This window comes from Lates calcarifer, linkage group LG20 (assembly GCF_001640805.2).
Source record: "Lates calcarifer isolate ASB-BC8 linkage group LG20, TLL_Latcal_v3, whole genome shotgun sequence".
Classification (NCBI taxonomy): Eukaryota; Metazoa; Chordata; class Actinopteri; family Centropomidae; genus Lates; species Lates calcarifer.
The window spans coordinates 14,630,115-14,645,822 of NC_066852.1; the positions used below are offsets into that span (position 1 = coordinate 14,630,115).

Consider the following 15,708-nt stretch of genomic DNA (forward strand, 5'->3'; position numbering starts at 1 on the left):
AACTTAAAGTATTTTGTGCTTGAGTCCTAAAGTCCTGCATACACTTCTCTTAAAAGCTTCTATCAGTTTCCTTTTGGCTGTTGATAAATTTACACAAATCAAATGGTCATCCTGGCTAAATTATTGTGTTTCAAAAAAAAAAAAAGATCTATAAGAAGCTAATGGATTTGAATGAAACACTGATTACAATCATGAAATTAGACACGTCTTATTCTGTTCTGAATAATCAGAAGACATCAATGTGCACTGTTTTCATTGAGATGTAGAAGGTGAAAAAAAAAATCTAAACAGGTGCATCGTCAAATGTCACCACCATTGTACTATGACTGACTTTTAGGGTAATAAACTTTTTTCTAAGCTTTACTTTGAAAGGTTCAGACAGGAAGTCATTAGTTCCATAACGTAAGCACGATCAGCAGCTTCAACTCTGAATCATTTAATAGTACCAACGCCAGTGACAAGTTACTTCAAGAAACGGATACTTATAAGAGTAATACGTACCCATGGGGGGTAAGAATAAACAGCGAACTAAAGGAAATGTTCGGGTAAGTACCAATTTCTATAAGTTAAATGAGAATCTTAAAGTAAAATTGCTAGCAACAAACAAGCTAATGTAAACTTCACGTTAAAAGCTAGCACGCTACTTGTGTCGGTTCGCTCCCAGCTGTTTTACAACCACAGCGTTTCCGTCTTGTTCACGTAACTTATTCTGTCGGATTTTTCAATCACCACGTTTCTCTCCCGCTGCTGCTTCTAGCCGTCGAGTAGCGGCCGAGCGGCTGAGGTGCTGACGCGGGAGGGTGGTGTCATTCCGGGGTTTGTGGGCTTTGACACAACGGTCACATCGGAGCTGAGTTATGTCCCTGCTGTCCACGGCGCGGAGGAGATAGACAACCTGGTGGATGCTGACTTCCGCCTGGTGCTTCGAAAACTGTCGAAGAGGGATGTTGTTACCAGACTGAAAGTAAAATTAAACTTGAACTAACTTAATCTAAATATTTTAAGTGACGCAAAGTTCAACATTACGTGCATATTATGTGTTTTTTGGTTCAGGCGTGTGTATTGATAATCTGTCCTCTTCACAGGCTGTGCAGGACTTTGGGTCCATGTGTCAGGAACGGGATGCTGAAGAGGTTAAAGGGGTTCTTCCATACTGGCCGAGGATTTACTGCAAGATATCAGTGGTGAGCTGACCTCACATTAACCACATTTACTTTCATGAAAGTACTTTTTTTTTTTTACTTTGATCATTCTGGAGTTAGAGCATCTTTAATGCTTAAGCAAATACTCAAAACACACAAAAGGATTTATTCATGATGGGAAATATCTCTGTGTGGCTGAGAACTTTGTCTTCATCATTATGTCTGTCAGGATCATGATCGTCGCATCAGGGAGGCCACGCAGCAGGCTTTTGAGCAGCTGGTGCTGAAAGTACGTCGCAGCTTGGCCCCCTTTCTGAAGAGCTTGATGGGCCACTGGATTCTGTCCCAGTGTGACACTTACACGCCTGCAGCCTCTGCTGCATGTCAGGCCTTCCAGGCTGCTTTCTCACCAGCTAAACAGCCTGAGGCTCTCAGCTTCTGCAAGGATGAGATCCTTAACGTGAGTAATAACAGTGGCTCTAATGTCAGCAGAGTGATCTGTACTGTAAACTAATGAGCTAAATCTAACTGAATTAAATAGTTGTTATTTTTATACTGCAGGTGCTGCAAGATATTTTGTTAAAGGAAACGGCAGACACGCTGAGTGATCCACAGTAAGTTTAGCTCATCATAGCTTCAGTGTTCATTCATCTCATTGTGTATGCACAGTGATAATATATTCTGTCAGCGTCTTTACTGAGGCACCGGTTCCCCCTGTTCTCTAGAAGTGTGACAGAGGAGGAGAGAGAAGCCAAATATGTGCGCATGCTGACCAGTTCGCTGCTGGGAGTGAAGAGACTGCTTTCCCTGCTGCTCCCGAATGACAGAGAGGCCTTGGAGCAGAGACTAACACATCTTGTTAACTCTGGGAAGTTCTGGAAGTACAGCAAACACAAGACACCTCAGGTACTGGCATTGAACAGCACTGCTCTGCTAATAACAGATGGTGGAATGCATATGCCTTTAACTAGGTAAATCATAAACTGGTTTACTTGGTATATGCACATATTGAAGTTTTACTCAATGTTTATTCTTCCACTTGAATTTGATGTATAATAACCATAAAAGCTTGAGTGGATTTCTCTTTGTGTGAGATTAGATAAAGCATGTGAATTTCTATTTGGAGCTCTACTGTGGCTGTGTTTACATGTGAAGGCGAAATGTTAAGGAGAAAACTGTCTTTCATGTTTTACCCTATAAAGTTAATTAATTAGTTGTAGTTTATATTTTGTCAGCAGATCTATCCCACATCTGTTTGTGCCTAATATACATGCTGCTCCACAGGTGCGAGGGGCATTTTTTGAGATGGTGTGTGCTCTGTGTGAGTTCACTCCAGCGCTGGTCCAGGCTGAAGCAGCGCGACTGTGCCCTGCTGTTCTCCTCAGCATCGATGACACAGATCCTGTCGTGCTGCCTCCTGTATGGGAAGCTCTTCTTCATGTCGTGTCTACGATTCCAGTAAGCTTGACCTCACATACGCAATAATGCCAATGCCATTGTATTGTCACATGTTTAGTAATGTTATCTACACTCAGTGTTATTACAGAAGACTTACTGGTTGAAAGAGTGAGTCAGATACTGAAGTAGATATTCTTTGTTGAGCCAATTTGTAGTGGAATTGTTTCTTATCTTTGATGTTTCTGTTCCCATTCCAGGACTGCTGGACACATGTGAATGCCAAGAAGGGCTTCCTACCTAAACTTTGGGCTTTACTAAAAGAAGGGGGCAAAGGCATGGCTAAAGCACTCCACCCTAACCTAATGCCGCTCCTCAGCAAACTGCCCCAGCAGGTCACTGATCCAATCTTGGACTTCTACACCACCTTCTTCACTTCCCTCACACAAGGGTAATTTGTTTGTGTGTGTGTGTGTGTGTATGTGTGTACGTACACTTGGTCTAAGAGATAATTCAGATAATCCATTTCAGCTGTATCAGAATTCTTACACTGTCTGTCTGTCCTAGCCTTTCTAGTGAGCGTGCAGTATCAAGTCCCTCGGAAAGTGCAGTTATAGTGACCTCTGTTGTTGAGTGCTTGAGGTACTGCATACTGCAGAATGCAGAGAAAGAGGAGGACCAGAGAAAAATAAGGACCATGCTTATTTCACAGCAGGTGGGATCACACAGTGGCGCATACTTTTTCCCCATCTACTGAAGTCTCTACCTTTCTTACATTGTTGTGTTGTCTTTTTTTTGTAGCTCCTGCCACAACTGGAAACGGCTCTTGGAAATCCCTCCCTTCAGAACGGTCCTCTCTTCCTTTTGGTCACTGAGATGCTCGTTTCCTGGGAGAAGAGGGCAGGTTTACACAGTGAAGGTGACACGAATGACAGCAAGGATGTCTTTCAAGGGCTTCTGGCAGACTTCTGGGAGGAGCTTGGTCTTCTCTTTGTGCGTTACGTTGACGACGAGGAAGCAGATCCACAGGCTTTGGAGGGGGTAGCCACCTTGCTGCAGGTGAGTTAAGTTTTGGAGAATCTCTTGTTCAGACAGATTCTCCACTGAAATCTCCATGTTGACACTGAGGATACAGCAAATCAATATGCCTGTCAGAGCCATTTATGTCTTAAATAGTAGCCAAAGTGAAACAGAAAACACAATGCCTAAATGAATCTATTCTCACTTTCTCTTATGTCTCCAGGTGATGCGTTACCCTGAGAGAGTAAACAGAAAGCACATCCAGAAGAAGAAATCTGTCAAGATCTGTTTCTCTAAGCCAGAGGACAATGAGAAAAGTGGAGTTGAGGGGGATGGTGTTGAGAAGCCTGTGCAGACAGTGTCAGAGCTTGTGAATGAAAAGGCATTTGGATCCCTACAGACCCAGCGTTTTGAGGATGTAGTGTGCCAGCTGGCGCAACTGTGCCTGGTGCATGTGAATGAGAAAAACTCAGAGCGACATCTTGTTTTCCTCTCCCTTCTCCTGCGGTCCTTCCACACACCTAGGGTCTTCAGTGTAAGTCTTACTTGACACTGAAATACAATTATATTGACAATTTTCAGCCGTTTTTGTCTTTGCACAGCGTGCTCTGGGTGCAAGCAGTTTTGGTCCACCATTTTTACACCCCATGATTCGTCTTTTTAATGGACACATCTGTGAATATTTATGTTTTGAAAAGGAGGAGTGCTTGGCGGTAATTTAAAGTATTTGCAGTTTTTAATTAATGAACTCATACATATAAAAACACTGGTATGGTCTTTTTAGATCAACAGTTTCAGTACAGTACAGTTTCTTGATGCAGCTGACTTTTTCCCTGCACTGTGCCCGTCTTAGACGTTGGTGGAACTGGATGACAGGATAACAAAGGACGGTGAGCAGAGAGACGACCTGAATATGAAAAATTCAGCAATGCAGTTTCTGCTGGAGCGGGTGGTGGTGTGGCTGGCTGAGAAGGGGCGCAGGGACACTGAGCATGTGGTGGAGATGGTCTTCAGCTCACTCTACTGCTGCAGCCGACAGGAGACCACCCGTATACTCAACCACATCACCACGGTAACATTAAATGCAGATGTCAATAAATACGCCCAGGTGCTGATTTACATGTGATGATCCCTCTTTTATCGTAGCCTCTAATTTTGCTGCTTCTTTGCTGACATACATGCTTTTCACTCTGCTTTCCAGATGGATTTACAGTGGGGAGTTATCCTGCAAATCATACAGAGGGTATGTGTCATTCTGCAGAGCTTTATCAAAGTGTATTACCTTACCTGCACTGTTAAATGTCTGTGCCACTCTGCTATCTGTCCTGTTAGGCATGTGCAGATCCCCAGACTCTTGAGAGCTGCAGTGATTGGCTGAAAGGTTCAGTTCTGGGCGAGCAGCTCCTGAGATTGACTGAGGAGTTGTGCAAGGTGGGACGCTGCTCCACCAGTTCAGCCTCTTCTACAAGCAGCAGCAGTTGGAAGCTCATCAGCCTGGTCCTCTCTCAACACCACAACAACGGTGAACAGAAATACACACACCAACCATTATTATTTTTCTCTAGAAAAACACCTTTCGGCTGGACTCTAAATGCACATTATTTGCAGATTTTTATTTCAGTCGCCACACTACGTAATAATCGTTCTGATGTGTTTTCCATGTACAGAGCCTCTGATAGGGGAGGTGTACATGGAGAAGATCTTAGAGAAGCTCCACGCCACTCTGTCTGAGACCAAGAGTCTGTCAGACGCAGGCAACATGGAGCCGCTCATCTCCTTCATCTGTGACGTAGCCTCCACATTCTTCTCCTCTGTACAAGACTGTCTCCTGCTACTTTCTGCCGAGGAACTCTTGCTCAGTGTCTTCCAACTCACTGCCCAAGATCGAACACACACTCACCTGTCTGGTAGGTACTCACACAGTGCTCAAACCTTATACACATATACCCGCCATGTAAGCCGAGTAACTAATTTGCGTTGCTACTGCTTTGAAAGACTCGCTTTTAGATAAGCTGAGGAAAGTGTGTGTAGCTGGGTGCCAGTCATTGGTCCAACACTCTGACTATGAGGTCAAGGAAGGTGGTTTCCTGCACAGTGCAGCCATTTGGGTGAGAAACCAACTACTCACCATCTCCCTGGACGTTAAAAGGTAAGAAAAACTTTCCTCTGGTTTAATTTTCTAAAACACTAGTAGTAGTAGTAGTTTCTGTTCATTGTGTCTGACTTGGTGCAACCATATTATAAGAATCTGTCCGAAAGGCTTTGTTGTGATTCTAGTTAACTCTTCTTGCTGTAATGTTTTAGTTTACAGGTTCTAGTTCTGGCTGTACAGAACCTAGTGGAGACAATCATCTCCGTCTGTGATCAAAACTCCTCAGTCCTTGTCCAGTTCTTTACCTTACTGACACCTAGCCAGACAGAGTGGACAAGAGTCAGACAAGCCTTACCTCCTCAAGTGAGTCAGCCAATCGATCATCCTTCCTACTTCTACTCCAGGCATTACCGTACATTGCTTGTTAAGATTATGCATTCATTACATCCTGCACACAAAATACTTGACATTCATGCTTTGTCGTTTTTTTTTCTGTCCTCTGCAGTGGATCAAAATACCCTTACTGTCCAGTCGTCACAGAGGAGTTTGTGAAAAACCCTCCATGGACATCTGGAAGTTTAAGGTGCCAAATGGGCTGCCAGCCCACCTGTGTGCCTGCGCCCTGTTAGGGAGGGTGGCCAAGACTATTGGAGCCATTCCTCAAGACCAAAACGAGGCACAAAGTCCTTCTCACCTGCCAGACCTTAAGTACACAGGTACACACACACACGCAACATTAATGATTTTTTCTGTAACTTGGCCCCTTTAACTTTTTAAAGTTTTCGATGATCCTTTTTAATATGTTTGTATGTTTCTGTTTAACAGTCTCAGAACTGCTGTATGCACTACAGTGGTGTAAGGAGGTAGAGTACAGTCCTACTATAGTGTCTGCCTATCACAGCCTGCTGACTGACTGGGGGCTGACAGAAGGACTCCACAGCCAGGTTCCAATGAAACGCCTGTTGGAGACGCTCTACTCAAGGTGAGGCTCACCGGTTGGTTTTTGACAAAGAAGAGTAGTAGGTGGAAGCAAACCTGCACAATGTCAACAAATGTTATGATTTCCTACATTAAGTGGGTATTTGAAGCAATATTATTGTATTGTATTATTACCCTGTAGGTCCTTGGAGGATGGTGGTCTTTGGTCTCTGACTCTAGAAAACTACATCCACACCAACAAGATGGCAGCCACCGGCAGTGCAACTGTGAGGAAGCTTTACAGCAGTGTAGACAGGTCAGAAACGAATGTGGATTTGTATGTAATTTTCAGTGCTTTGGATTTCACATTCAAAGCTGTTATGTGCCCACTGATATCACTGTGGTGTTGTATGTTGAAAATTGTCTGTGTTTGGTCAGTTTTTTCCCAGTGTCTCAAAGCAAACTGAGCACGCTCCAGGTGCTCTGCCCCACAATGACCAAAAAAGACAGAGAGAACCTCGTCGCCCTGGCTACTGCTGGAATAATCAACTGGCAAGAGGATGACGGTGAGAATATACACATGCATACACACAAATGCATGAGTGGACATTTTTTAAAAATGTAATATAATCATAATAATAATAATTTTGGCCTGTGTGTCGCAGATGTGTATGGGTGTCTGGTGGTGCTGCTGTGCTGCCTGAAAGCTGACACAGATATAGAGGAGGAGGTTGTGCAGGCTATCCTGGCCACGGTGATGGAGTGGAGGAACACCAAGGAGGACTGGTTCCTCTTTAGCAGGTAATGTAGTCATATAAACCACACAAACATTTACACACTGCTTTTTTAATGTTCATTCTATCCCTTTAAACACTGTTTTGATATAGCAACATTCACATCTTTGTGTTTCAGTGACCTGTCTAAAGCAACTGCAGAACAGTTGAACCTTACTGTGGAAATGATGCGTTTCCTTTCCTGGCTGGTTGCTCATTGTTCGACAGTTCTAGGCAGCAGCCAGTGGGACTTCTTGCTCTGCTCTATGTTAGCCTGGTTGGAGGTGAGACATAAATCATGTTTATTGTGCTGTTTTGTGACTTTGAGGTCGGAAGCCAGGGTCAGCCACAGAGTAATGCCTCTAAGAACTGGTAAACAGTTTCCAGGACACTGGAGCAGGGTGGATGCTTGTCATCGCAGGGTGCTTTTGTTTGAACTTCTAGCTGTAGCTCACAATGCTGCTTTGCTGCTTCTCATAAATAGTAATATTGTTTGGCTAAATAATTACTCCACTGTTTCTTCTCCTTTTTTCGGCTATTCGTTTTCATCAATTTATTCGCAGTCACTCATTATCTTTGACTTTGCTTGCTTCCTATCTCAGACTGCCAGTGAGAATGTGAGCAGTCTGTGGAACCCATGGGTGCAGCTATTTGTGAGCGAGAACGCCACGCTGATAGTGAAGCTCAACCAGTTCTTTGCATCATCCTCTCCTGATGTTCTGGAAAAGCTGCCGTCAGAACTGGCGACTGAATGGACAGACTTCTTTGTAGAGGGAATTTGCAACCTGCTGTTGCCTCTGCCTGTCAAAATTACAGGTGCGTGTGTGGATTTTGTTTTCAGGAGGGTTTGACACAATCTCTGGGAAACAAGTGTTCTCTGAAAAAGGAAGTATCAAACCTTACCTAATATGAGCTTTTCATTTCATAAGGTATTTGCTACATGAGGAGCATTTACATGTGTTTGACAATGTTCCGGATGTGTCAGCGTAGTATGCAAGCAATAGAATAAGTGAGTCTGTTAAAGTGCAGTATCTAACAATCCTGATTTCACATCTCCTTGCTGTCTACACGAAGATGCCTTCCCTGAGCCAGATGACCCTGTGTTCCCGTTGGCGGTACTGCAGTCAGTTGGTATGGCTCTGACATATGTGCCGGTGCAGCAGCTCAACCAGAACTCCCTGCCGCCACAGTTCATAGCGGACCAGAAGACAAACCTGCCAGAGCCCCTTCAAACACTCCTCAACACCTTCTGTCCTCTGCTGCTGTTTAAGGCCAGGCCTCTGCAGATCACTGTCTACCACCTTTTGGAAAAGTAAGGATTCTGTTTAAAGTGTTAAAGTGATCTTTAGGGCCCCTGCAGGAAGCTGGGAATGATCCCCTCATGCTTACTGCAAGGTTTAAAACCTACAAAGAAAATGAACATACATGCTTTATGTAAATGCAGGGTCATGCCTCAGCTGCCTGAGTGTGATGGAGAAGGAGACAACAACAAATCTGATGATGATAGAGATGAGCCATGTCTGTAAGTCAAAAGGACAGGACCATATTTCTTAGTATAAGTGATATTTTTAACTGATTCTCTCTCACATTTAAGTTGTGTGTTCAGTTCCCCTCCAGCTTCTCTGATGGCCTTCCTGTCAACCTGTGAGGAGCTGTGTGACAATATCCTGGCAGGGGTTCAAGTAGGAGAGTTTGCGGTGGTCCAGCCTCTCAGTGTGGAGTACTCCTGCATCCTCGGGTACCTGCTTGCCTGGAAGCTGCTCCTTACTTTTTTCAAATCCTCACCCTCCCATGTGAGTCATGACAAGTTTTATTTGTTTTTGTTTTTGTTTTTTTTGCTTAAGGTTTGAATATATGAAAGAGCATAGGAACACACAAATTTCTTCGTTTGATGGTGAGGGTGCACTTTGATGTCTGAAAAGAGCAGCGTTAATATCAAAATATTGTCAGAGTGTTGACTGCTCCTCTGATTTATCTCTAGCTGCGTGCTCATTATGCCCAGTATCTGAAGAGAAGCTGCTCCCTCAACAAGCTCCTCCTTCACCTCTTCAAACTGATGCCTGAGAACCCTGTCTACCCAGGCCAGGGGGCAGAGACAAAGGAGACCAAAACCTTCTTTACAGAGAGTCTGTCTCTAGCTGTTGACAGTAAGTACAGCGAACACACCTACACAGTCCTTGTACATGACTGTGAAATGTAAACAAGCTTAGACCCACCCCCCCCCCTTTCTGTTTTTCTCACCTGCAGAAAGCGACAGCGTTGAGTGGGAACTCCCTCACCTGGCTTGCAGTGTATACTACAGCACAGTGCAGGACCTGCCTGCCATGGTGCGGCTATGGTGGAACAGCCAGGACAAGAGAGTGAGCGCAGCTGCGGAGAAATTCACGATTAAATATGTCAGTCCTGTTCTCTCAGCTCAGGAGATCTCATCTGTCCACTCCAGCACTCAGATGTTTGACAGCATGACGGTAAGTTAGCGGTTTCAATGTTTGCTCTGTGTCTGTAACTACAGCTTGTTCTACTTTTTGGTTCTTTAAAATGTCAGATCTAATGAAGGATGGATAAATTATTCCTGCAATAACAGAAGATGGCAGGTTGAGTAGTTTACCAAATTCTATTTTTTTTTTTACACACATTTTATGTCAGAAAAAAAATATTCTAGGGAGTATTTTTACGCAGTATAATGAAGGACTGAAGGAACTGCAAATTCAAGACCTCTTTTTCTTGCCGACTTTGGCACAGCAGAACTGGAATAATGAAATGTAAAGAGTTCTGCTTTTGAGTTCTGCATTGTTAGATGTTTTGAGTTATTTTTCTGAACATTTTGGGTGTTAAATAACAGCAGGTTCACAATTTGCACTCCAGATGGTCAGCTTTTCTGTGATGGTTGCCAGGTCTTTTTTTTTTCCTTTGGAATTGCTCTCATTTCTCGTCTCATCTGTGTTAAAATTATTTAATACAACTTACCTAAACTTGCAGATACTGTCCTCTTAGGGTGGGATAACACTTGAAACCTGTTATGGGAGGTGTCCCAGCATATCTGATTGCTAGGAATGGCAGGAAGGTTAATAGGTGTAATAATAATTTAAATCCAACAAACCCTTTGGTGCAATGCCTGCATCTCATTTACAGTGTAATGATGTAGCAACAATAGATCCTATTCATTTGAAATCATTCAGTGTGATCCTGGCATCAGCTTATTAAGCAGGTGTCTGAGTATTTGACTGAAAGACCTCCAGTAGCACAGGCCAAACAGTGTATTTATTTATTTATCTTATTGCCTCAGGTGAAGGCCCGTTCAGCAGCACGGGAGGTGATTGCTACCTATTCTGTGGATGACATCTTCATCGAGTTGGTGATTCAGCTTCCGCAGAACTACCCTCTAGGCTCTATCACTGTAGAGAGTGGGAGGCGTGTTGGTGTTGCTGTGCAGCAGTGGAGGAACTGGATGCTGCAGCTGAGCACTTACCTCACACATCAGGTAGACACAAAAACACACAATGCATATAAATGTCAGAAGTTGGTGCAGTAAGTCGGGATTGTTCTTCACCCTGTAGCCAGACTATATCCCTACCAGTGAAGGTTTTTTTGAGCAAAATAGGCCAAAGGGGCTTTTAAAGTACTTTCCTTTAAGAGGATGAAACAATTCCAAGAAATGTAACTGTGTGTGTTTGTGTGTTTAGAATGGCAGTATAATGGAGGGCCTGGCTCTGTGGAAGAACAATGTAGATAAACGTTTTGAGGGAATAGAGGATTGCATGATCTGCTTCTCTGTCATCCACGGCTCCAACTACTCCCTGCCCAAGAAGGCTTGCCGTACCTGCAAAAAGAAATTCCACTCAGCGTGTTTGGTGAGATGTATATCTGATCATGTTACATCCCTTGGTGGACTTCCAAGATCTTCAATGCCTTGAACCATTTACATTGATAAACTTAGAGGACATTTTTTTAAATCTATGATTTTAAGCGAACGTTGCGTTTTGACATTTGTTTTGTCGTTGTTTTTCTCATCTCTCTACAGTACAAATGGTTCACTTCCAGCAACAAGTCCACTTGTCCACTGTGCAGAGAAACTTTCTTCTAACACAGTCTCCTCACCACTCTGTTGACATTTCTTCAATCAACCAGGACTTGATCGATGTGGTAATATGCAGAAAGTTGTTAAGAAACTCATTTATATCAAGGTCTAATTTATTACATTACAATATAGGTTAAAGTTCTCTCTCACAGATTTTCTTTGACTGAAATAATGGCCTTGTCTGGCTCAGAAAATTTTGTGTCTTCTCCTCAGTGGAAGTATCATCCAAAGTACAGTAAAATCTTGCCTGAACTGTATTTTGGTTACTTTTATGTCCATACACAGTGTATGTATGATGATGACAGTAATAAGCTGTCAAACAATTTGTTTGAATCAGTGCTTTGCTGTACTATATATGCGCAGCATCAGTAGCATATTTTCTGATTTTTGTTATTAATTAGTTGGTTTTTTTTGTGAACTTAATTTTTAAATCTTTTGAAACACACAGTGTAAATGAGGTTGAATCACAATGTTTGGAAAACCAAAGCTTGCCAGGTGCATTAGTCATGTATAAGCGCCTGCTGAAATAAGTAATAATACAAACTAAAAAAAAAAAAAGGATGGTCTAAGTAATGCAATGCCCAAGACAGGTTTCACAAATATTTCCTAATATTTAGGAGTGTAAAGAGATTATGTCTGATTAGTGACATGCCTTATACCAATTGTGACATGGTGGGATCACCTATGAAGAGCAGGAGGGGGAACTTCTTTAGGTTCAGCTTTTAATTTCAGAATGGCATTACTCACAAAAATCAAAACCTAATGAAATATTTCTTCCCCTGTGCCTGCATAATGCTGTAAATGATGCTGGAAAGTAAAGTAGTAAATAAAGAAAGTAAATAAAATGCAACAGATAATATGATGGATAATATTAATGGGTGCAGTTATTCATGGATGCATGGCTTTGATTCAGCACTTGGATAGGGGTCAAACACAGAATATGCAAAAAATGTAATGCACATTCCACATAGAAACTGGTTTTTATATAAACATAATGTGTCATTTGAACCTTTTTGCATGTCTTGCAAACAAACACAGATATTTTTGAGTGCTCATCTGAAGGTGACAGACAACAGTGAGTAACATCAAAGCTTTATAGATATGTGTATTATTGTCAATAGACTGTAATTGCTTAGTATAAACACAGGAAAATTTTCACAGTGACTGAATTGTTTAACACAGAACAGTGCCTAAGCAGCAATATAAGTCTAGCACAAAGTCTGCTCATGCACATTTTTACTTGCATATGCAGACTCTTACTCTTGAATCCACAAAGTTTTATACATGTGGCCTCAGGTGTATTGTTATGCTCATGAGCCATTAAATACCTTTGCCAGAGCTAGCCTCTTTTATATGTTAATGACAATCATTATCTAGGATATTGCAGTTTCCAGTTCTTAATTCTGTTAGTATAACGTCTTAATGATCACAAAAGAAACAGTCTGAGGAAATGTATACATAGCTTAATGGATAAACCTGTAGGGAGTGAACACACAGTTATAGAGTTCATTCATCTGGGACCTGCCCTGCCCCCACCGCTAACAACAAATGAGTGGATGTGTCATGCTATCACTTAATGTTAGATAACTTTACTCACAGTCAACTAAACCCAAGTGCTTCCATGAACTGTTTTGTTAACCTGAGCCTCCAATTACAGTTATACGGTATTTCCACATAACTATTACTGTAAATTAACCTGTGCTAGTTTCCCAAAAAAGACTGTAATTAACCTCAACCTGTGACTGCTGGCACCAGTCTCCCATGCTCATTTATCTTGGATCCACCTCCTCCTCATGTTGAATAATTTATCTGTTTAATGGAGGACTGCTCTCATCACAGTTGTTCCTATGGAATTAATTATGACAGATTAAGCATGATCAATGAATTAATCCCTATCCATTGGTCTGCCGGCTATGTGTGTGTGCAAGCACGTGTCCATTTGTAATTCATTATAGCGGTCAAAATTTATCAATACATACAGCCAGCAATCCATCATCATCTGCCCTTGACCTTTTTAATAGCCATTGATCTGTTTGCCAGGCATAAATATTTATACTGAAATCCCCGTCTGTCACAAGTTTTGACACACACATACTTGCACCGGCAGCTTCAGATCTTATTGCTCATTATCTGCTTGATTAAGCAGCGGTGCAAATGTTATGAACTACAGTACAGTCTTGTGTGCAGCCTATTCTTTTTAGAATATGGGTCAATCCTTACCAGAAGATGGCAGCATTATCACAAGACATCGATTGGACAAATAAAACCACTATTTGAGGAGATGTTTACATATTAACCTGAGAAAAAAAGGATTACTGCTTCTGGCTCTCTAGAGAGATTAAATTACCTACAAAGATCAAGTTTTTATTGTTAAATATTCTGTCTCATGTGGCTTTTCAGACAAATAGTTTTTTGTTTTAATCCAAATTATTAATAGGGAATTTTAAATAGGAGTTAATCAGGGATCCCACAGGGGTTATTAATGTGCCATCTTTAATTACTCAAATGATTTTGATGAATAAATTCAGCCACAATGCTGATATGCCCATCTGATATGACAGTTGGAGACCCAGGTTAAATGTTGCTTACATACTTGACTGAGAGGATGTAACTAGTTTTCCAGGGAGAGGTGCCAGTCAGGATGGAAATCATTGACTTAAGCCATTCTGCAAACAACTGAAAACCAATATTAATATTGTAAATATGAATTCATTCACTCACACTGAGTGTCCTTAAAAAGACTTGACTAACCACTGTGTTGATCATGTGATGAAGTTTTTTGGTGGAAAACACAGAGCACAGATCACATTCTGTATGAGTCTCCTTCTTACACTGAAATCCATCCACTAGCCGTCCTCTTACACTGACCCACTTGCATGAAAGTGCTCTACTAGTACAAGCTCATTAGCAGTCAACCTGTCCACAACCAGTCACCTCACTGGCCTCTCTGGCCTTCAAACCTGATTGGTGGAGGCTTGGTTACTTCATAATTAGCCGAGCCTAGTTAGCTCTCATTTAGCTCTCCCTGACCCATTTGTGAGCCTATTAGCATTCCAAGCCATTTGTAGGCGGCTGGTCCCATCCCAGTTGCACAGCTCCTCCACACTACAGGCAACTGCTCAGCTCTGGAAATGGCTTCGAATTAGTCTGTGTGCACGCGCATGTTTTGTGCATGTGCATATGCATGTGCCTATCACTATGACTCTGCTGATATTAGTTCTATTGAAATGAATCCTGCACAGTCATTTTATGTGCCTCTGTGTAGCCAGTCTCCCTCACCTCCTCCATCTCTCTCTTTCTGTGCCTTTCTCCAATGTCCCCCATCATATGGCACACTGTATGAAATTACACACAGCATACAATCAATATCTGAATTTGAAAGTAATCCTGGGAATTTATCAGGTTCATTTATCCTAAAGCAAAGCAGGGAACTTTACATTTCTATTGGGGCTATTTCCTCAACTGCACTCCACTCAAAAGCGAAATGATCAATTTTATTAACATTTGCTGTTTTCATATAATGAAGGTAATAAACAATGATTATTGACCTCAATCTATTGGCTCCTAGACATGCATTTGTATTAGTCATTATGGCTGGGAAGGGCTGCCTGGTCTGCCACAGTTTAAATCTACTGTTATTACTCTGTCATCACGTACAGGCTTTTTATGGTTTTCTATTACTGCTGCCATGTTATAGCAGCAATGGAGGACACCAAAGACCAGGTGGCTGAGTGTGCTGTTTTCAAAAGACTCTGGCTGTGATTCAAAACCACAGTGAGTAGATTTAAAGTGAAAATTCTATATTTTAAGGCCATAGAAATAAAAAAAAGTCAATAATAGAACATGTACATGAACATGTAAAGTCTTGCCATCTTTCACTTTAAAATGGTTTAACTAACAGGTGCAATTGTGTGTACATTCTATTTGTATGACTACTACATATTTATAAAAGAGTAACAGTTTATTAGAATAACCTCAAAGAGGCTAATCCATCCAATATTGTAGAACCACAGCCAAACGTTCTTTAAGTGACCTAAGTCTTTTCCATGATGAAACTTATCAGCCCAAGGGGCAATGCATGTCAAAGAACTATTTAAGTATTCTGAAGCACTGCCTAAGTTCACATTCAAGCACCTGCAGCACAGGTCTGCCTACAAATAACAGGCTGTAAACTTTTCTGTTCTACCAAATACCCCTCTGCATGTAGCGTCACTCAAACAAAGTGAGATCCTGGACTGGAAAAGGAATCTGAGCAAATCCTTACAGATGCAACTAGGACAAATACATGAG

General features: G+C 41.9%; 1 protein-coding gene across 1 annotated transcript; it reads left to right on the forward strand.

The window, feature by feature from the left end:
- Positions 1–407: 407 nt before the first annotated feature.
- ltn1 (listerin E3 ubiquitin protein ligase 1) lies at positions 408–12,280 on the forward strand. The gene is made up of 32 exons (XM_018692335.2): positions 408–545; positions 758–964; positions 1,086–1,184; positions 1,372–1,602; positions 1,704–1,756; positions 1,868–2,048; positions 2,427–2,600; positions 2,798–2,988; positions 3,105–3,252; positions 3,339–3,596; positions 3,781–4,092; positions 4,411–4,629; positions 4,759–4,800; positions 4,890–5,079; positions 5,225–5,464; positions 5,553–5,706; positions 5,862–6,012; positions 6,155–6,365; positions 6,475–6,631; positions 6,770–6,883; positions 7,006–7,133; positions 7,233–7,368; positions 7,480–7,624; positions 7,943–8,156; positions 8,415–8,652; positions 8,785–8,862; positions 8,947–9,133; positions 9,322–9,487; positions 9,588–9,808; positions 10,627–10,821; positions 11,024–11,191; positions 11,362–12,280. Exons 1-32 carry the CDS (start codon positions 504–506, stop codon positions 11,422–11,424), a joined length of 5,313 nt encoding a protein of 1,770 aa, XP_018547851.1. The 5' UTR covers positions 408–503; the 3' UTR covers positions 11,425–12,280.
- The last annotated feature ends 3,428 nt before the right edge of the window (positions 12,281–15,708 follow it).

Excerpts from the sequence above, each read along its gene's own strand:
- ltn1 (XM_018692335.2), top strand. The coding sequence starts at position 504 with ATGGGGGGTAAGAATAAACAGCGAACTAAAGGAAATGTTCGG. Across the intron at positions 8,157-8,414 it reads TCTGCCTGTCAAAATTACAG|ATGCCTTCCCTGAGCCAGAT; the intron begins GTGCGTGTGTGG and ends GTCTACACGAAG. Across the intron at positions 11,192-11,361 it reads AATTCCACTCAGCGTGTTTG|TACAAATGGTTCACTTCCAG; the intron begins GTGAGATGTATA and ends ATCTCTCTACAG.